Here is a 23,041-nt window from a genome sequence, read left to right as displayed (position 1 = left end):
CATCCTAAATTCTTCACTAAACCTACACCCAGGCTGCAGCTGTGACCAACAGTGGTTTTTTACTACCTCTTAGTGAGAAGTGCTGTGGGACATTCTTCCAAATTCTTCAAGGCCAGACTACTGTAATAACTTTATGCAATGCAAGGACATCTGTTTTGCTTGGAACCCTCTGCCAACCACAGCCTTCCCAACTTATGAACAAAACAGATACTGTATAAGGATGATGTACATGGTTTCTCTTGGTCACCAGTTCACACTTGTGTTGAGAAAACCCATGTGAAACAGCCCAATTCTTCATTCATAACAAGTACAGGAAGTTTGGCTCGCCTGCCAATTAAAAATTACATAACAATAGTATAGTTTCAAAAGATAGCCATGTTAATTATATAGTTAAATTGTAGAACTCCCTTCCCCAGGATGTGGTGATGGCTGCCAACTTGGAAGAGGGGAGTGGACATGTTCATGGAGGATAGGGCTATCCATGGCTATTAGTCAAAATGAATACTAGTCATGATGCATACCTATTCTAAAATCTAGAATTGCCTATAAATACTTGGTCGATTCTAAAGAAAGAGGAGGATTTGCTCTTCCAAATTTTAAATTATATGCAGAAGCATCGGCTTTGGTATGACTAAAGGACTGGATACAATTAAAAAATTCACGGTTATTGGATTTAGAAGGTTTTGACAACAGATTTGGGTGGCATAGTTACTTATGGTATGATAAACTTAAAAACCATACGGCTTTTCAACATCATATTGTAAAATCTTCCTTAATAAAAACTTGGTTAAGATATAAACATCTTTTAGAAACCAGATCACCTCTATGGATCTCTACACAAGAAATGTTAACATTACGACCACTGAGACCATCTCAATTTGTAACATACCAGGACCTATTGTTATGGGAGGGCAATAAATGTGCCCTAAAGGATCATGAAGACCTAAAAGAACATTTGACTTGGTTTCAATATCATCAGATAAAATCTGTATATATACAGGATATGAAAATAGGTTTTACTAAAGATAAATCAACTTTACAACAAATGTTATTGGATAACAAAGATCATCTAATTTCGAAGATGTACAAGATGTTGTTGATAATATATACAGAACAAGATCAAATCAAACCTACGATGATAACTTGGGCACAGACACTGGGTTATAACATTCCTTTGAATAGATGGGAAAGACTTTGGTCAAGAGATATGAAATATATACTTTCACAATCGTTAAGAGAGAATATTTACAAGATGATCTACAGGTGGTATTTGACACCAAAAAAATTAGCTAAAATGTATAGATCAATGTCACCAAATTGTTGGAAATGTCAAGATGAGGTTGGTTCTTTTCATCATGTATGGTGGCTATGCGAAAAAGCCAAGAACTTTTGGGATATAATTTATAATGAATTAAGACTGATAATACAACAAAACATCCCTAAAACTCCAGAAATGATGTTGTTAAGTATCAGACCGGAATCTATACTGACTCAGAGATCTTTTTTGATATATGCCACTATAGCTGCAAGATTGGTTTATGCAGCAAAATGGAAAATGTCTGAGACACTGGATAAGACGGACTGGATTAATAAAAAGTTGGAACTAGCAGAAATGGCTAAACTTACTGCATTAGTAAATCAAAAGGAGAATATGGAATTTGTGGGAGAATGGGAGGCATGTGTAAATGAATTTAACTTGGGAAATATAAAAGGTTATGTTTTGATCTAATTCAACTGATTAAACTAGAAATAATATTAATGTTAATATTCAGATTTTAAGTCGAAAAGATATGTAATTAAATTTATAAATGAAATGCTATAATGAATTAGAATTTAAATACAAAGGGGAGAACAGAGATATCAAATAGATAGAAGAGGGGAGAGGGGAAGTCAACAAGTTAGAATTTATATTGTTTAGATAAATATTGTTTATGTTGTACAATTATGTTAAATTGAATGATGGAACTGAATGTGATTTAAGTAGAAAATAAAAAAAAATATTAAAAAAAATGATGCATACCTATTCTCTCCAGGATCAGAGGAGCACGTCTACTATAGTAGGTGCTGTGGAACACAGGCAGGATGCTGCTATAGTCATCTTGTTTGTGGGCTTCCTAGAGGCACCTGGTTGGCCACTGTGTGAACAGACTGCTGGACTTGATGGGCCTTGGTCTGATCCAGCATGGCTTTTTTTATGTTCTCATGTTCTTAGTCTGCAGTAGAACAGTTAGACTGAAGTTCAGTAGCACCTTAGAGACCAACAAGATTTTCAGGGTACAAACTTTAAAGAGTCAAAGCACCCTTCATTAAACACAAGTAGGACGAAGGTCTCTAATGTGTTGCTGGACTCGAATCTAACTGTTTTAGTAGTACAATGAGTGAGTCATGGAGGAATAAAAATAAGTTAGGGAAGAGCTGTGAGGAGATAACCTCTTCTTTCCAGATTTGAGAGGTATACAACAAACCACCATCCTTCAGCCTCTACCTCTCAGTGACTGGTATTATCTGTATATTTTGAATAATCACACAAAAGAACTCTGGTATTATAGCCATTAAATAAATTAGTAAAAATGGAAATATTTCAAACATACCTTCAAGCCTTCTGGTCCTGGTTCACCTGCATACCCCTTCCGACCTGGCTTTCCCTGTATTCAGACAAACACACTGCCTATTGAACGGTGTTTAAAGCCAGAACTTCATGAGTTCACTAGTAATACCATGTAATACCATAATGTTCCATTATGCATAACACAAAATATCAGAGCTACTGAGAGCCAAACTACATGCTACATGAATAGCATATAATTTTCCTCTACCTTTTAACTCAAAGACCAGACATCTGGCATAGAGTAGAAGCTAGGTAAGTGGGAAGAACATGCTTAACTTTTTCCCTGCCGATCATTTTCTCACCCCAAACACCACCCCCACCTGCTTTTCCCCTGCAAGTTCCTTAGAGAATTTCATGGAAAAAGACAGAGAGATTGTGATTTTGAGTGGATAAATGCCCTGCAGTTAAACATCTACCCCCACCTCATTTTGGGTTCTCTGCTCCTGCGTATATATGTACTATCCTGCATATACTTTTCATTTGGAAAAAAAAAAGGCCAAAGGAAGATAACAAAAACCATTCATATTGGATTGGATCCAGTGGGAGAAATTTCCACAAGACAATGGGACTTTCTCACCTCCCATTTTGCAGCAGCCCAGAGGACACCCAAAATACTGCTCTTGAGGGACAGGGGACCCCCAGGAACAGCATGAGGAGAGAATCTGCAGTGCATGGAGGGATTCAAGAAAATATCAGTCACAGGAAACCTACTGCTGGATCCAACCCAATCTGTTATTTGCCCATTGGTGATGGTTACTGTGGAACTCTTTTCTAACAGACATTGTTTTCATGTCTCATTGCACTTGTTCTGCTACAACTGTTATGGAAATCAGCTACTAAGAAGAGACTGTTCAGCCAATATAGCTCACAAAAGCCAACCATAAGCATTCAAAAATACCGTATTTTTTGCTCCATAAGACGCACTTTTTTCCTCCTCAAAAGTGAAGGGAAATGTCTGTGCGTCTTACGGAGTGAATGTGTGTGAATCCGGCCCCCGGGGAGAAGGGCAAAGCTGCCGAGAGGCCCTGGGAGCCACGGCCGACCCCCGGCTGCGGCAGCCCAGCACAGAGCCGGCGCGCCTTGGGAGCTGGCTTTAAAGCCGCCAGCCAGCTGGGGGACGGGAGGCCCCTCCCAGCCGCCCAGCGCAGCGGCAGCGGAGCACGGAGCCAGGCCGCCCCGGGAGCTGGCTGGGACGCCGCCAGCCAGCTGGGGGGCCCTCCCAGCCGCCCAGCGCCGCGGCAGCGGGGCACGGAGCCAGGCTGCCCCAGGAGCTGGCTGGGACGCCGCCAGCCAGCTGGGGGGCGGGAGACCCCTCCCAGCAGCAGCCCAGCGCTGCGGGAGCCGGCGCGGAGCCCACACGCCCCAGGAGCTGGCTTTAAAGCCACCAGCCAGCTGGGGGGCGGGAGGCCCCTACCCACCCCGGGAGCCGGCTAGGAAGCTGCCAGCCAGCTGGGGGGCGGGAGGCCCCTCCCAGCCGCCCAGCGCAGCGGCAGCGGGGCACAGAGCGCCGTCTGTGTGCTCGGGGATTCAGGGCGCTTCCCCAGGTGTAACGTCCCCCCCTCATGCAGACGGGGCATTCAGGAACCAGCCGCCGCACAAGTCCCCAGGGCGGGTCTCCGCTGGTGCCCCTCTTGGGGGGCAGGAGTCCGGCCAACCCCTTTCAGACCCCAGGGTCCCATGCTGCTTCCCAGGGCAGAAATGCAGGGGCAGTACACCATTTGATTCAGAATATATTTTTTCTTGTTTTCCTCCTCTAAAATTAGGTGCGTCTTATGGTCAGGTGCGTCTTATGGAGCGAAAAATACTTAACTCTCTTAAGGCCATAATTCCAAGCAGACATATTGGGAATTAATTTCTACTGAATACAACAGGACAGGATTCCAAGGGGTAAAAAGCATACTGAGGACAGAAAGAAAAACAAACTGCTAAATTAAGTGGAACTAAGCCATCAGATAATTTGCTCTGAAATGCTGAATTATCTGATCCTAGCTTCAAGCTTGCTCAACCCTTTCCTTCAAATCCCCCTTTCCCACAAAATCTTTAGTCTTTACCCTCTACTGAAAATTATTACATATAACAACTTAATTTTACTCTGTTGGTCTTGTCTCTAGCTTTGCAGTGTCTCCCTCTGACAAACTTTAGATCAGGGGTCCCCAACCTTTTTGACCCTGCAGGCACATTTGGAATTCTGACACAGCATGGTGGGTGCAGCAACAAAATGGCTGCCACAACATGGCTGCCACAGGAAGCAGGGCCAGGCACAAAATGATTGCCACAGCTTAACTTCAGAAACACAGTGCAGATTCTTGCATTGTGGTGGCAGTTGCTGCCAAAGCAACATTTTAAAAACTCTGCTCAGCAAATCTTGCTGGGCAAAAGCCCTACCTCATTATGAGCTTGGTCTTGCTGGGCAAAAGCCCTACCTTATCATGAGCTTGGTCTGTTCTTCGGGTTTAATTTTATTCCAGTACTCTATGAACAGAGACCATCTTTGAACAAATAATGACTCCACTCTTATATTGCCTTCCCTTAAATGTTAACATACTGCAGTTTTCTCCATCACCATAGTAAACTGATGTTTCCTCAGCCAGATTTCAATAGATGATGTTCTCTTGATGGTTGTTTCCAATGGCCTGCAATCAATAAACTTGCAGACACCATCAAATTTCTTAAGAGATGACTGTACTTCTTGTCTAATGAGTGCTCTACTTGGCCAAATAAGATTAACCATGGCAAACATTCCACTCTATGGGCAACAATTTCACTTAATACTTTACATATTCTCTTCCAGAATTGTTTTATAACCGGGCAGGTCCACCATATAGGATAGATCTAGCCTTTCTCCTGAAGACACTGCTAGCATTGGTCAGAGATGTGATCATTTTTCCTAATTTAACAGTATAATGCCACCTAAACATTAATTTCAGGCCATTTGCCCATATATTAATGTTAGACGAAATGTCTAGGATATCTTTATAAAATTTCCCCCACCCGTTTTTAGTAATTTCTTGCATTATGTCCCATTGCCACTTCTGCCTGTAAGATGATTCCTTATAATCGAATTCTAAAAGGTCCTCATAGAGTTTTGCCAATACTCCTTCCAACGATTCAGAGTCCATCATTAGCTTCTCAAAAACATTCAATGGCCAGAAAATGTCTTTGAGCTAAATTACAAATAAAGCGTTAAATCTGCTGGTTCTGGAAATTTATCAAAGGATTATTTCACATAATTTCCCTTATCTGATTCCATGACCAAACCTTTCCTTCTTTCAAGAAATCTATAATTTGACTGAAACCAGCCTTCTCTCACTTATAGAAAGATCCTGCAAGACTAGCTTGCCTAAAATGTTTGCTATGTGTAAGAGGCATAAGGGGTGAGGAGTCCATTAGGAGTAACAATCTGAATTTCTTCCATATAGAGTAAATGGAGGACCTCACAGTGCTTTTCTTAACCTTATTTTGAATATTAACCTTAACCTCCCCCCAGATCCATACAATTAGTGGTACATTTAAGTTCAGTTGTTCCAAGTGCCGTAACCTCTCATACTGAGTACCATGATGCCACAAATCTTTTAGCATGGTAGTAGTTTTCCATTGATGGGGCCGCAAAGCCCCATCTCTTTCTAGGGGCTTGCATTGTAATTCTGCCTATCCTAGCCATTTTGTACCTCCAAATAAATCGATCTATCATCTTTTGGATTTTGGCTAGAAATTTATTTGGAATCAGCACAGTAATAGCAGTGACAAGAAATAAGAACTGTGACAAAATTTTCATCTTTACAACTGTGATCCTACCTAGCAATGACAAGTTAAGCTTGGACCATTTCTTTAGATCAGATTCTGCCCTGTCCATAACCAGTTTTAACATAATAAAAGATTTAATGGTAAGCCAAGCATTTTTTAATTAACAAAAATTGTACCCATGCTTCAGCTGCTTGAGCTGAGTTATAGTGACACAGTAAAAACACTGCTTAGCCAAACTTTGCCACTGTTGATTAACTCAACATATAGAGATATTGTAGACATATATATAAGCAAAAGAAGCTTAAAGTAACAGAGAATATGCTTTATTACACACAATATAAACTGAACAGGGAATCCATACTCTTGTCACCAGCATACAATAAGGAATTCTGGAACACACTGAAGATTCCTAACTCAGTTCATGGAAATTCAGTTCCGAATATGAAACAGTATTAAAGTGTGAAAATTTAAACTTGGACTGAAATATATCTCAAGCCCTCCAGTTGGGATTCCCACTTTCCTATCAACATGTAATGTTCATAATAAAAACAACAACGGGATACTTTAAAGATGGAGGCAGAAAGACAAAAGTAGTACAAGAAAGGGGAGGAGAGGCCTTCAGTTAACAATGTCAATTGGACTACTGGAATACTGGGGGTGGGAGGGACTGATGATAAGTCTTTTGGCCCCAACCCCCCGCCCCCCAGATTTTGGATTCCAAATAACCTATGCAAATTTTTGATAAATTAACATAATCTACAAACATTCTTCTGAGTGCACATATTTAATTTCTGGTTTTATGGGCCAATTGTACTAGATAAGTAGCTATTTTATTTTGTAGCAGAAAAATAAAACAGGAGTCCAGTGGCACCTTAAAACTACCAACAATTTAAAGCTTTTGTAAGCCCAAACTCACAGCCATCAGATGCATTAGGGATGCATTTTATCACAAACAGATGCATTTTAACTCCCTTGCATCTGATAATAAAGTGAGCTCTGAGTCACAAAAGCTTATGCTGGAATAAATTTTAGTAGTCTTTAGGCAGCCACTGGACTCCTGTTTCATTATGCTTTATATTATTATGCATATAAGGGGAGAAGATATCTGGAAAGCTGCTACCATTCATGCAACTAGGATGATTATCTTGAGTATGAAATGTGTGTGTGGGGTGGGTTTTAAAGAAAAAAGTAGTTAATAAAAGTGAGGAAAGGAACCCAGGGAAAAGGGAACTGAGAGGGATGCATAGATAGGTCTTTGCCAAGACAGTGGAGAAAGGTGGGCTTCATTAAGAAAAGTGGGTAATGCAGGATGAAATCCAAATGCGTGTCAAATCAAGTACCGTATTGTCCGGCGTATAAGACGACTGGGCGTATAAGACGACCCCCAACTTTTCCAGTTAAAATATAGAGTTTGGGATATACTCCTCCGCAGCCGAGGCCCGCCCCTCACGCACTCTCCTGCCGCCCCCCTTCGCTCTCCTTTTGCACAAGGGCCGGGAGCCGAGCCGGGGGGAGGCGGCACCTGTTCCTGGAAGAGCCCCACCTGGGGAGTTGGTCACATTCTTGGCAGCACTGCAAGAGCGGAGCCAGACGCACCAACGCGCAGGAAGGCCCCGCTGGCCGCTCCCAGGCCGCAAAAAAGGCGCGCAGGGAAGCGGCGGGGCGGTGGGGGGTGGCTGCGGGGCCTGCCTGCGCGCAGGAAGGCCCGGCTGGCTGCTCCCAGGCCGCAAAAAAGGCGTGCAGGCTGGCTGCGGGGGCGGCGGCCGCAGGGCCTGCCTGCGCGCAGGTAGGCCCCGCTGGCCGCTCCCAGGCCACAGGGAAGGTGCGCAGGCCAGCGGCAGTGGCGTTAAGTTCCCCCTCTCTCCCCTCCCCCCCTACCGTATTGACCCGCGTATAAGCCGAGTTGGCTTTTTTCAGCCCTTTTTTTGGGCTGAAAAACTCGGTTTATACGCGAGTATATACGGTACTACTTGTATACCCTGCTTTTCTCTCCAATGGGGACTCAAAGTGGCTTATATTGTTGCCCTCTCCTCCATCTTACCTTTACAACAATCTTGTGAGTTAGGCTATGCTGTGTGACAGGCCCAAGCACACCCAGCTTCCATAGCAGAATGGGGATTAGAATCTAAATCTCCCAGATCCTAGTCTGACACTTTAACCACTACCCTGATGTATGGAAGGTATATTGCACAGACATGAGCTCATTTAGCCTCCTTTTAATTGTCTGATCTCTGTTCATAAACTAAATGTAATTAAATTTAAAACTTATTTACAGCCCACCCTCCTCACTGAGATGCAAGGCAGATTACACAGTGTAACGTAAAACAGTCAACAGGATGGGACATCCAAAAACAACACAATAGGATTTTTGTTGCAGAAAAAATGAAACCAAGCAGAAATCTGAAAACACAGCTGAAACAAAGCAAAAGCATTAGCATGAAACATTAAACAATGCAGAAATTAAATAGTAGGATCATGCTAACAGCAACAGATAGTATGTGCTATGTACAGTAGTCGAGTCCACAATCAATGACCCTTTATGAAAGCATCTTTCTGAACTATTTTGTAACAGTATAATTCAGTTTTGCATAGTTTCTTGAATGCCAGGAGAGCGGGAGCCTTTCGGCTCTCATCAGGCAAGCCATTCCATAAGGGGGGGGGGGCACAACAGAGAACACATATGCACGGGAAGTTGTTGATTTTGCCCATTTGCAGAGTGGCATCTGCCCCCAAAAGAAAGCATACTGGAAAGCAATTTTAGAGAGCAATCTTAAGTATGTCTACTCAGAAGTAAGTCCCATGTTATTCAATGGGGCTTACGGCAGGAAAGTTTCCTTAGGATTGTCCCCCTAGGACACTTCTATCCGAATCATCCTTTACATGTGAGCCTCTGTGTGGCACCTGATGCCCACTTGGAAGCACAACGTGAGACTAGAATGACTTGTTGGTTATAGTCTCACCCCAGCCTCTATCTGCAGTGCTCAGAGTAGCATTTTTGTATGTGAAATATGTTATGCATACTGAGATGCCTAGATCACCTAGGTGGAAATCACAGCAAAGCTCCATGACGAGCTAAGGAAGAAAAAGGAAATGTTCAAGAAATTGAGGGAAAGACATAACCCTAAAGAAGAGTATCTGAGAGTTGCTAGACACTGTAGGTCAGCCATAAGAGAGGCCAAATCTCACAGTGAGCTGAGGCTGGCCAGGGAGGCTCGCTACAACAAGAAAAGCTTCTTCAGGTATGTGAGGAGCAAACGAAAGGTAGAAGAGGCAATAGGCCCACTGTTGGGTGAAAATGGAGAAACTCTGGAAAAGGACAGAAAGAAAACAGAGAGGCTCAATGCCTTTTTTACCTCAGTTTTTCCCTGAAGAAGAGTACGGGCTCATCTAGAGATAGTAGTAAGCAAGCCACAGTGTCCGGGCTGCTGGTTGACATGGACAGAGAAGTTGTTGAGAGACACTTGGCTGCACTGGATGTGTACAAATCCTCCAGGCCAGACGATATATATTTAAGAGTGCTTTAAAAACTTTCTAGAGAGCTTGAAGAGCTGTTGTCCATCATCTTCAAGACCCCTTGAAGGAGGGAGATGTGGTACAAGTCTGGAGAAGGGCAATTGTTATCCTAATCTTCAAAAAAGGGAGGAAGGATGACCCAGGAAACTACAGGCCAGTCAGTCTGGCCTCGGTCCCAGGGAAGATACTGGAGCAGATTTTAAAGGGATCAATCTACAAGCATATGAAAGGACAACTTACTGATCTGGGGAAGTGAGCACAGATTTGTCCCTAACATTTCCTGCCAGACCAATCTCGTTTCCTTCTTTGATCGAGTGATGAGCTTACTGGAGTGTGGGAATGCCATCAACATTTTTTACCTGGATTTCAGCAAAGCTTTTGACAGGGTTCCCCATGATGTTCTGACAGGTACACTGGAGGACTGTGGACTGGACTCTAGGATAGTTAGGTGGATAGGGAACTGGTTGGAGAATCACACCCAAAGAGTGGTTGACAATAGTATTTCATCTGATTGGAGGGAAGTATCCAGTGGGGTGCCACAGGGCTTGATTCTGGGCTCGGCAATTTCCAATATTTTTATAAATGATCTGGATGAGGAGGTGGAGGGACTACTCATTAAATTTGCAGATGAACCAAATTGGAAGGAATAGTGAACACACAGAAAGAAATAGAATTCAACGAGATCTAAACACACTGGAAAAGTGGCCGGATGTGAACAAGATGCAATTCAACAAGGATAAATGCAGAGTTCTACATCTAGGTGACAAAAATGAGAAACATGAATAATGAATGGTGGATACACTTCTGGGTAGCAGTGTTTGTGAACAAGATCTTGGAGTAGGGTGGAATGAAAGCACAACGTGAGCAGCCAGTATGATGCATTGGCAAAAAAGACTAATGCAGTGTTAGGGTGCATCAACAGAGGCATAACATCGAAATTGCAAGATGTTATAGTCCTGCTGTACTGACTGCATCGGTCAGGCTGCACCTGGACTACTGTGTGCAGTTCTGGAAGCTTCACTTCAAAAAGGATGCGGATACAATGGAGCAGGTGCAGAGGAGAGAGACGAGGATGATCAGGGGCCTGGAGATCAAGCCCTACAAGGAAAGGCTGAAGGACTTGGGAATGTTCAGTCTGGAGGAGGTTGAGGGGGTACATGATTGCTGTCTTTAAGTATTTGAAAGGCTGCCAGAGGAGGGTAGGAAGCTATTCCTGTTGGCAGCAGAGGATAGGAATCACAATCATGGGTTTAAATTACGGACGGAAAGGTACCAGCTGGATAGTAGCAATTTTTTTTTTACAGAAGGTGTCATTCAGCAGTGGAATTGGCTGCCTAAGGAGGTGGTAAGCTCCCCCTCTCTGGCAGTCTTCAAGCAGTAGCTGGATAAACAGTTGTCAGGAATGCTTTAGGGTGATCCTGCAGGGGGTTGGATTGTATAGCCTGTATGGCCCCTTCCAACTCTTAAGATTCTATGATTCTACATCCACATTCAATATTATCCCAGTGCACTACAGACATGGGAGACTTTTTCAAAAGGTCACAGAAAGCTAAAGAGCACATTCAGTTCATGTCTTACTTCTACATCTTACATTAGAGAGCAGAGATGTTTCAACTGCTTCCCTGCTGCAGCTTTACATGAGAGTTTTCCATACTTACTCTTGGTCCAGCTCCTCCAATAGGTCCAACAGGTCCTTCTTCTCCCTAAAATAACATAATGTTAGTAATTTTTCTTCCATGGACATTAAAGCATCTCAAAAACTTTTTTACATACATACAATCAAAGACCTTTTGCAGATCACAACCTGTTAGAGTCAACTTAGCAACAAAACAGAGGTAGAAGAGGAAGATGGAGATTAAACAACAACCTTCTACTACAGGAAAAAAATAATTAAAAATGCAGAAAAAATACAGAAGATTTTTTTAGATTGAACAACATGACAGATATCCCTATTGCAATGATTTGGGAAACCTATAAGGCTTATATGAGAGGGAACTTAATATCCATAGCTTCAAAAAAATGGGAGCAAACTAAGAAAATAATGGACAGAATTCAAATGCTGGAGGAACAGTAAGCATAAAAACCGCCTTAATAAAGCAATTTTAACTGAGATTAAGCAATTAAGAAATCAACTAGATATGCTTGAAACTGAGAAGATACAGAATAAACTAAGATTTTAAAACCAGAAGCAGTCTGAACATGCAAAAAAACTGAGAAGATATTTTGTATATTAAGAAACAGAAAGAAGAATTATAACAGGAGTGAAGAAAGGAGATCAAATTACTCATGTAGAAAAAGAGGTACAGAAACAGTTTGCTATCTTTTTTTGGAATTATACAAAAAAGGACTCAGCAACAGAAGAAGGAATGGAGGAATACATAAAAAGAATACATACTGAGAAATTCACATCCGAACACAGGGATATATTGACTCAAACTATTACGATTCAAGAAATATTGCAAGCTATAAAGAAAATTTTAAAAAGACAAAGAGCTGGGCCCAGATGGACTTACAGCAATGTATTATAAGTGCTTGGAAGAAAATTTGATATTGCCACTACAAAAGGTTATGAATGAAATAGGCAAAGAGAAAATATTGCCTTTATCATAGCAGGAAGCCTATATAATATTGGTACATAGAGAAGGCAATGATCCAACATTACCACAATCTTTTAGACCCATCTGATTATTGAATGTTGATTATAAACTTTTTACCTCAGTAATGGCAGAGATTAAGGAAATGTATAACAGAACTAATTCATACAGACTGGCTTTGTACCAAAGAGATTTATGAATGATAACGTATGTTCTGTGATTAATAGATTGAATTTGTGGGCAGCATTTATGTTCCTAGATGCAGAAAAACTGTTTGACAATACATCTTGGCCTTTTTAATTGAAAACGCTTGGAAGTTTAAACTGTGGCTCAAAATTCATGAATTGGATACAGAGTACTTAAACAAAACAGTATGCAAAGATTTTAAATAAATGGAGTGTTAACTGATGGATTTTAAATCAGAAAATGGTACACGCCAAGGCTGTCCTTTATTGCACCTTTTATTCATTCTTGTGCTGACTACAAAGATTAGACAAGACCCTAGAATCAGAGGATTAAAGGGGGATGAAGAAGAGTTTAAAATGAAATGTTATGCCGATGGTGTGGTGTTGATAATTTCAAACCCTCACCTGTCGATGCAATACATAATAGAACAAATTCAAAAAATTGGATCTGTTTCTGGTTATAAAATTAACAGGAAAAAGATGAAAATAATATTAAAAATTTTAACGCAGCAGGAAGAGGAAGATATCAAAATGATTACATGATGCGGAGTAATGTCAAATTCAGTTAAATATTTGGGAATAAACCTGACTGGACAAAATGATACATTATTTAAAGACAACTACAAATAAACATGGATGAAGATATGAGAGGACCTGCAGAGATAGTCTAAATTTAAAATCTTATTGATAGGAAGAAATTCTATAATAAAAATAAATGTATTACCAAAATTAAATTTTTTATTTCAGATTTTACCAAACTATATACAACATAAATCCTTGCAAGAATGGCAGAAACAGATAAATAAATTCATATGGGATGGCAAAAAGCCAAGAATTACATTTAAAGTATTACAAGATGAGAAAAAGAGAGGAGGACTAGCAGTACCCAATATTAAACTATATTACCAAGCGGATGGCCTGATTTGGATTGTGGATTGGATTAAAAACCCCTATCAAAGAACAATAAAATTAAAAATGGCAGATTTGGAAGAAAGCTTACATACACCAGCGTGGTGTAGTGGTTAAGAGTGGAGGTTTGGAGCGGTGGAGTCTGATCTGGAGAACCGGGTTTGATTCCCCACTCCTCCACATGAGCTGTGGAGGCTAATCTGGTGAACTGGATTTGTTTCCCCACTCCTACACATGAAGCCAGTTGGGTGACCTTGGGCAAGTCACATTCTCTCAGCCCCACCCACCTCACAGGGTGTCTGTTGTGGGGAGGGGAAGGGAAGATAAGCCGGTTTGAGTCTCCCTTAAGTGGTAGAGAAAGTCGGCATATAAAAACCAACTCTTCTTTTTCTTGTATTTATGGATTAAAAAAACAGCTTAAAAATTACAGCGAAAAACAGAAGCCATGTAATTAGAGATAGACTGTTGAGAATTTAGAATCTATCTGAAGAAGAGTCAGTCCTCCAATATATTATGACAAGAAAGTGAGGGGGAAAATAATGATTTTATAGCATCTGGAGATATGATAAACTCTCAAGGAGAAATAAATTCTTGGCAAAAGATGAAGGACAAAGGCAAAAAAGTACAATAGCTATTATACTTTAAATTAGTTTCAAGATTAAAAAATGACATTCAGACAGCACAAGGCGTACTAACGGAGTTGACAGAATTCAAAATGCTGATAACACAGCAAAAAGAACACTTATTAGGATGAATTAATATGCTATTACTTCAGTTTGACGTTGAAACAGAACAAGTTAAAACATATATGGTTAAATGGATGCAAAATTTTGAGGAAGAGATATCTCTTCAACAATGGGAAACCTTATGGATGAAAAATATAAAATTCACAGCAAATATTGACTTGGTAAAAATTGATTTAAGATGTTTTATCAGTGGTATACTACTCCAAAAGACATTGAGAAGATGGACAAGAACCATAATGGGAAATGTTGGAAATGCAAAGAGGTGGACGGTACCCTTTATCATATGTGGTGGATGTGCAAAATGGGGAAAAAAGAAAATAAATACATTCTGAAATCCAGAATATTTTAAAAATTAAATTTGCTATGGAAGTCAAGAGCATGCTATTGGGCATTTTGCCCTAAAATATTCCAAAAATCTTGAAAGAATTGTTTAGGTATATGATAACAGCAACCAGAGTTATATTTGCAACAAAATGGAAAGCAGAAGAGTGTCCACGCCAAGAGGACTGGGAAAGCAAACTAGCTGAATATGAAGTAATGGCAAAATTAACAAACTATGTGAATAATATACCATCCAAAGAATTTCAAGATAAATGGAAAGCATACTACTCATATTATTCTTAAAAAATGGGGAGCAGAGGAGGAGGAGGTTGAAATTATATATATGAATTATTAATAATCTGTTTGTAATATTGGAGGTATTAAAGGGAAGAAGATATAAATATATTATGGATAAATAATAATATATGAAATTAATTTTCAATATCCGGGAAATACTTTTAGAAATGTATGTTTAGATTTATAATAGTAATCACCATTGCAAGTTTTTATTTTATATTGCAGTTTGTCAAGACGTTTTAGGCAGGAAGTCCTAGAATGTCTTGACAGACTGCAAACTAACAAGTCACAGGGACCAGACAGTATTCATCCTAGAGTTCTTCAAGAACTCAAATTGAAAATTGCTGAACTCCTAACAATGATATGTAACATGTCCCTTAGATCAGCCTCTGTACCAGAGGACTGGAGAATGGTCAATATAACACTCACTTATTAAAAAAAGATCCTGGGGACCCAGGGAAATTACAGGCCAGTTAGCTTAACATCTGTTCCAGGTAAATTAATGGAAAACATTATTAAAGATAGAATTATCAAGCATATAGAAGGGAAAGCACTGCTGAGCAAAACCCAACATGGCTTCTCTAAAGGTAGGTCCTGTCTGACTAACCTTTTAGAGTTTTTTCAAAGTGTCAATAAGCATGTGGACAGGAATGAGCCTGTGGATATTGTGTATTTGGATTTCCAAAAGGCTTTTGACAAAGTCCCCCACCAAAGACAGCTAAGCAAACTTCATAGTCATGGGATAAGAGGAGAAGTCCTCTTATGGATTGAGAGCTGCCTGAAAAATAGGAAGCAGAAAGTAGGAATCAATGGTCAGTTCTCACAATGGAGGGATGTGGGCAGTGGGGCCCCTCAGGGATCTGTATTGGGACCGGTGCTTTTCAGCCTGTTCATCAATGACCTGGAGTTGGGGGTGAACAGTGAGGTGGCCAAGTTTGCAGATGACACCAAATTGTTTAGGGTGGTTAAAACAAAATTGGACTGTGAAGAGCTCCAAAAGGATCTCTACAAACTGGAAGAATGGGCATTAAAATGGCAAATGAAATTCAATGTGAACAAGTGTAAAGTGATGTACATTGGGGCAAAAAATCCCAGCTTCATATATACACTGATGGGATCTGTGCTGGCAGCAACAGACCAAGAAAGAGATCATGGGGTGGTAGTGGATCGCTCAATGAAGATGTCAACCCAGTGTGCGGCTGCTGTGAAAATGGCAAATTCCATGCTGGCCATAATTAGACGAGGAATAGAGAATAAAACTGCAGCTATCATTCTGTCCTTGTAGAAATCTATGGTGAGACGACACTTGGAATACTGTGTACAATTCTGGTCACCACACTTTAAAAAGGATATTGCAGAACTTGAGAAGGTGCAGAAAAGAGCAACTGCCCTATGAGGAGTGGCTAAAACGCTTAGGGCTGTTTAGCTTGGAAAGGCGGCAGTTAAGGGGAGACATGATATAAAATTATGCATAATATGGAGAGAGTGGACAGGGAGAAGCCAACAGTATTTTTAATACGTTTTCAAACTCTTAATACATCGGTGGGAATACATAGAAAGTGCGAACAGTATTTTTTATAACGTTTTCAAACTCTTAATACATTGCTGGGAATACAAGTGCGGTAACCCCCATAGTTAAATTGTGGAACTCTGCCTCAGGATGTGGTGATGGCTGCCAACTTGAAAGGCTTTAAGAGGGGAGTGGACATGTTCATGGAGGAGAGGGCTATTCATGGCTAATAGTAAAAATGGCTACTAGTCATGATGCATACCTATTCCCTCCAGGATCAGAGGAGCATGCCTTTTATATTAGGTGCTTTGGAACACAGGGAGGATATTGCTGCTGCAGTTGTCTTGTTTGTGGGCTTCCTAGAGCACCTGATTGGCCACTATGTGAACAGACTGCTGGACTTGATGGACCTTGGTCTGATCCAGCATGGCCTTTCTTATGTTCTTATTATCACAAATTACTCTATAATGTTGTTTAACATTATTACTGTGTTTATCAAGTTTTGTACACTTTATGTAAAATATTATTTTCCTTCTTTATGGAAAGGGGGGGGAAAGCTTCTTTACATTACATGAAAACACCTGATTTTTATTTATTTGTTTTTATTAAAACATGAATACCCTGTCTTTCCTCATGGTTCAAGACAGCTTACAGTAACAGTCAAAAAAAATCAGTTGAAACCAAAATAAAATAGCAAACCCCAAATCTCTCCCTCCCTCCCCACCTTAAAAGATTCCTGCCATTCATATTCATTTATTAAAATATGAATGGGGTTTGTTTACTAAGTAAAACTGCAAGGAGATAAACTTCCCCTTAATTGCTAGCAGTAAGAAATCCATGTACACTCAACAGCTAAAATTCACATATCCGGTACCTGATTAACAGGCTTACTAGGATACTCCAGGACGCCCCTAGCTGAACATGTCAAAACGTTCAGATAATCCCCCTTCCTCCCAATTCAAACCCATTATTTTAATTTTTCTACCTATGCTGGAAAATGTTATTCATTCATATTGTATGCATTGATGTCTAATTCTACCTCAGAATGCAAAACCTAATTCTTATTTCTGTGCTCAAGATGCCAGATGCAGCTCCTGAAACATTGCAAAGAAACCACTGACATAAATAATAAAGTGCTGTGGAACAATTTCTACTTAACACCTGCCAGAACTGAAAGTTGATATCTTTGCAAACCAAAACAAAAGTAACCACACAAGTAAAACAAATTCAAAAAAAATTTTTTTTGGGGGGGGAATGTGCATATCTGAGTGAACAATGTTGCTATCTTACCTCAACTCCTTTGGGACCCAGTGGTCCTGGAGGTCCTCGGTCCCCTAGAATTCCCTAAGTAACAACACATACACCAAAAATATTTTAGATCAATGAACAACCATGTTAATCTAGAAAGCCTAGAATGAGTAAAACAGTAAGAGCTGAAAACATCATTCTCTCTTAGTCACATAATTTATTATTTTCCTCAGGAAGCCAAAATTAGTAAATTTGTGCCCAGTGGAATTTCTGTGTAAATGTTCAATATGCTTACAATTATGTACATATAATTTGCAGTTGTACAGTACAAGCTTACATTCGAAGAAACTGCTTACACTGGGGGAAAACGATTCCATGTAGAAGGCAATGATCTGCATTACCTGCCTGTTGCACTGAACTTAATGAGTTAACACGTACAGGTCTGGAATAAGACCAGGACATTGTACTTCACAGCAAAGATGGTTCACAGGCTTCCATATGTCAACTGTGAAATATCCAGCAGCTAATCTTTGTCACATCTTTTGCATTATTTGCACTGCTAAAATGCTATTTCAAGAACAAACTGAAGTCCCGTGCCCAGTATGCCTTTCCCTAGTGAAAACAAATTCACATTGTGTAGCAATGAAAATCGGAGATACGCATTTCTCTTTCACACAAAAAGGCTTACATTTACAATGTAAAAAATCAGAAATTTCCATCGATTGCATGACAAGCCCATCGACTGCATGAGGTACTGTTCTGAATATACCTCCTATTTGGAAAGATGAAAGCTCAGAAATGTGACTTATGTATAGATGGAATTAGCAACCTCCTTTGACTGAATGATCCAACTGCAGCCTTTTCTAAGACACAGCAAATTACATGCCCCTAGCAGAGACTGATTAGAAGCAGACAAGAACAGAGCAACAACTTAAGTAGAAATGCAGCATACATCCTCCCCCAATAAGTCTGATAAGGCAAAAAGTAATAAACAGGGATCCTGACTGATCCGTGTATGTACACTGAAGCTATCAATCTCATCATTGATGGGATTCACAAATTGGTTTGTATGATACATCTTGTGCTTCCACTTTCCCCAATTTTTATGACTTTCAAATTGGCTTGAAGAGAGCCAGAAATGGTACTACTGGATTTAACATGGTAGATAAGGGCCAAAAAACACATTCAAAATATTAAATTGTAAGTCTAGCAACGTATGAAATATTTTTGGATAGCTACTGATTTTCTTTCCTTGGTACCTGTCAATAAACTGATTGATTTTTTCCTACTAATTAACATGACACAGACTGACAGCAGCTTTCTTCACTGCTGTATAGCTGTAGATGATATTCAGTCCAGTTGCTCAAAAAAAGCATCCCAGACCTTAGAAACACTACCAAGTTAATTAACTGAAGTTTCCATCCATCTCTGTTCTTAAAAAATAGCTAAGTAAATAAAATGAAGGACTTTAAAAAATTTATTGAACATGCCTTGAAAGAATCCAGAGAGCTTACAAATGGGAATAACGTGTTTCCCATGGCTATGAAACTTTCCCATTAACCTTTTTCTTCATAGGATTAGTAAATGTCTTAATAGTCATTTATATGATGGAAACAGTGCAACGAAAACACCAGAAAGTATAGGAAAGAAACTATTTCCTGTTTTACAACATGTAAAGCAGTGATTCCCAATAATTAAAGGCATCTGAGAGCCAAAATACCCAGTCAATAAAAGAGTCTGCTTTTGTATGACTTACTGCTTTGGCCTTGCTCCCTTCTGATCATCCACTGCTGGGGATAATTAGTTTGGCATGTCTACATAGGGTGCGACTGGATCACTACTATTGTAGAGACACAGAATGGTTACCCATGCTTAGAGGAGCCTGTTCATTATGTCTTTCCATTAGTCTCTACTCTGAGCTGGCTCTCTTCCAGTCAGGAGACACCTCTGGGTCAGTAACTCATGCTGAAATACTGAAGATGATTCTTCTCTGAGGGCAGGCAATTCTTATTCTTTCATCACCTTTTGTCCATGTAGGTCCCATAGTTCTCCAGTATAGCCTTTCCGGTACTCAAAGGAGAATCTTTCCTCCCTTTTTCACAGATGAAAAGGTTCACTGGATCCACCCAACTTTGCTAGTTAAATGGAATAGTCAAGTGTTTTAAAAGTTTTTCTTATCTTCTTTTACATTTAGATAACGGATAAATGCTTGGTTTTGTATTTTCTATATTCACTTTGACTGACTGACTGATTTGATTTTCCTAATCATTTGGAAGTCCTAATCTTTTTTGTTTTTTAAAGAATGCTCCAGCTGTTTGAGATAGTAGCCTGGTGCACATGACAGTGCCACACATTCACTGAATGTGCAGGGAGGGAGAGAGGGAGCAAGCCTGCTGGTCACGCCCCCTGCCTCCATGCAACTGCCTGGTCATCTGCAGAGACAACCATGTGAAGGAAGTGGCCATCACAGGGAGGGAGAGTTCGCACAGCCACTTCATACACATGGTCAACCCTACAAAGGACCAGGCAACTGTATAGAGGCAGAGGGCCTGGCCAGTGTGCTTGCTCCTGCTCTCCCTCCCTATGCATTCGCATTCAGTGAATGCATGGGGATGTCATGAGCACTGGCTACTGATGTATGGCTATGGAAACATTACAATGCTTATAGAGTGTACTTTTTCTGTTGCTCTTGTGACTGAATAGTCAAAAGGTGGTAGATACAAGCATCTCTCAACAAAAATACACATGTACAAAAGCAATCCCAAGAAAATCTTAGAAAACAAATTAAATGAAAACACTTATTATATAAGAATGTCGATCAGAGCACAGAGGCTCAAGATAAAAATACTTCACAAAATGTTGTTTACATGATAAACTGAATGACTACACAATGGGATGTAATTATACCACTACATTATACAACATCCATTAATACAGCAAGGATTTGAATTTTAAAAAATGAAACAGACAATCTATTGTTTGCAAACAGAATGAAACATGGCTATCTTTCATTCAGGAGGGCGAACATATTAAACACACAATGTCTGTCCTGCTCTCTTGGCAGTTACTGCACATTTAGCTTGTGAGGAAGCATAAAACAGAAGAATCAGGAAAAAAGAAGCTTGGCAGAACAGTCTTCCAAAAATAAAGGAAAGAAGAAACTCCTTAAAACCGCAGTCAACACAAGACAGCTGGAAGCCCAAAAGCTGAACATTTCCATTTTCATGTAGGCCTAGTCTCTCAGTATTATGGACTATGTAAAAGCTTTTCCATTTTGGTAGCGCTCATCTCAGACATAAGCCACCAATTTTCTCTGATTAGAGACGGCTGTCCAAGCTTTCCGTTTTGAAGAGCCAAAATACTATAGAGATCATGAGGTCTCTCCACAGAAGTTATTCCTGCTGTATCAAACAACACATGGATATTTCAGTTAACACGTCAGCAATTTGCCTATGATATGGGTGAATAACAATCTACTGGCACAGTGGAATTTGGGGCAATAAGGAAAAATATGACCATACTCCCAGGTCCTAAGTATCTTTATCCCTATAAATGCCTGCATCACTGGGATAACATTAGTGTATGTGCCACTGTGCTGGAACAATGGTTGACAGCAAATATTTTCATATTGAAGGGGGCTTTTCCCTAAATCTGATAACAATAACGAGAAAGCCAAAATTCATATAGGGCGTATTTAGATTGAACTGTGCTTACAGAAGAAAATAACATCCTAATCAAATGATTATTTCAGACCATGGTGTCTATGGTTGTTTGTCCGTGGTGACTTCTAAATTTGCTGCCTGTGGCCATGAGCTGCCATGTGTTTACCTCATCATCTGCATGATGACACCACATGTTGAACTCATCACTGATCAGATTTTGGCTTAATCATAACCTCATGTACTTAGTGGATTTTGTGGTGGACCACCCTGTCAGGTACCCTTGACTGAGATTCAGCTGGGATTGCCTTGGTTGCTCTATGCTCATTGGAACCATGTGTCCCAGAATGCTACCCCAAAAAACAGGAAGGAGCTGTTGACATTCTTTCCTATAATGTTATCTTGCATGGAGGTTTGAATCCCTGAGCACAGCGTGGATACAATCCTGCTGGTGCCATCCCATTAAGGCTCCTGGGCATGTTAATTCAGCTCTTAAATAACAGTAGCACAACCTGTGTGTGGAATGCTTGTTTTTCCTCTGGGAAGACTGTTTTCACCAGAAAGGTCAAAACCATGATGGCAGTATATGGAAGTTTAACAGTGAAAAGGACAGAATCTGGCATTCAGGCTCATGTGCTCCTTGTATCACCATCTTTTTGCCAGCATCCATGGTTGCTATTCACACCTCCTCAGAAGGTCTAGTCAGACACTGAGCCAGAGAAGAATTTTCATAATGAGCAGGCCACAGTAATTTTGTAATCAATCAACCCTGTGTCAAAATCTGTAGAAGCTCCCTTCAGACTCAAATATCTCCTGATGTGGCAAACAGGCTTCCAAGCTCATGGTAGGGACAGAATCTCAGCCAGGGAAAACCTACTTGCCTAGTTTCTGTTCACTGATTTGCCTCAAACCTTCACAGCAGCATTACATAATCTTCTACACTGTTTACTGAGGCAATACATGTATTTTTTTATTTTAAAAAATGTATACCCATCCTCTCTGCCCTCATAATGGCCACCAAGACAACCAACAAATTAAAACATATGTAATAAAGTTATCTTAAAAACCATTAAAACCAACAACCCTGTTTTATTAAAAATTAAAGCCAGAATTAAAATACAAAGAAATGCATAAAAGCAACAATTAAAACATTGGGCAGGAAGAAGGGATCATTGGGGAAACACCAAAGAAAACAAAAAAGTATTTATCCAATGGTGGAAGATGTCAACAGAAGAGGATAGATGAGTCTCCCTGGGCAGAATGTTCCAACTGAGAAAGCCTTTACCTGGGTTGCTACATGCCTAATCTCAGAAGGTGGGGGCACCAGAAGCATGGCCTCCAAAGATGACTGCAGTGGTCAGCTTGGTTCATAAGGAAGTAAGCAGTCTTTCAGGTATATTGGGTTCAAAGCATATAGGGTTTTAAAGGTCAGTAATAGAACCTTGATTTGTGCTTGGAAACATATTGGGAGCCAGTGTAGCTGGGCCAAGACTGGAGTGATATAGTTCCTCTGTATGTGTAAGATCAGCAACTTTTCTCAATAAGGATTTAGATAATTTCCACATTCAGAATGATCTCTATCTTAAGACCTTAGAAGTAAATGAACAGTGACTTTGTAATAAATAATTATCATTATGTTAAAAGAAAGACAATATGTTATCTTGTAGTATTATTTATTTTATTTTTCATTTTATACACTTTATCTCA

General features: G+C 40.1%; 1 protein-coding gene across 1 annotated transcript in view; it reads right to left on the bottom strand.

Annotated features, from left to right (window-relative positions):
• Positions 1–23,041, bottom strand: part of COL24A1 (collagen type XXIV alpha 1 chain) — a 299,903-nt gene that overhangs the window by 140,046 nt on the left and 136,816 nt on the right. The window contains exons 21-23 of the mRNA XM_056845652.1: positions 17,718–17,771; positions 11,524–11,568; positions 2,592–2,645 (exon numbers count right to left, since the gene is read on the bottom strand). Coding sequence (XP_056701630.1) covers positions 2,592–2,645; positions 11,524–11,568; positions 17,718–17,771 — 153 coding nt within the window. The remainder of the gene's footprint in view (positions 1–2,591; positions 2,646–11,523; positions 11,569–17,717; positions 17,772–23,041) is intronic.

This window comes from Euleptes europaea, chromosome 2 (assembly GCF_029931775.1).
Source record: "Euleptes europaea isolate rEulEur1 chromosome 2, rEulEur1.hap1, whole genome shotgun sequence".
NCBI lineage: Eukaryota > Metazoa > Chordata > Lepidosauria > Squamata > Sphaerodactylidae > Euleptes > Euleptes europaea.
The sequence above is the reverse complement of the archived record's forward strand: the minus strand, read 5'-3'. Positions and strand labels throughout refer to the sequence as shown.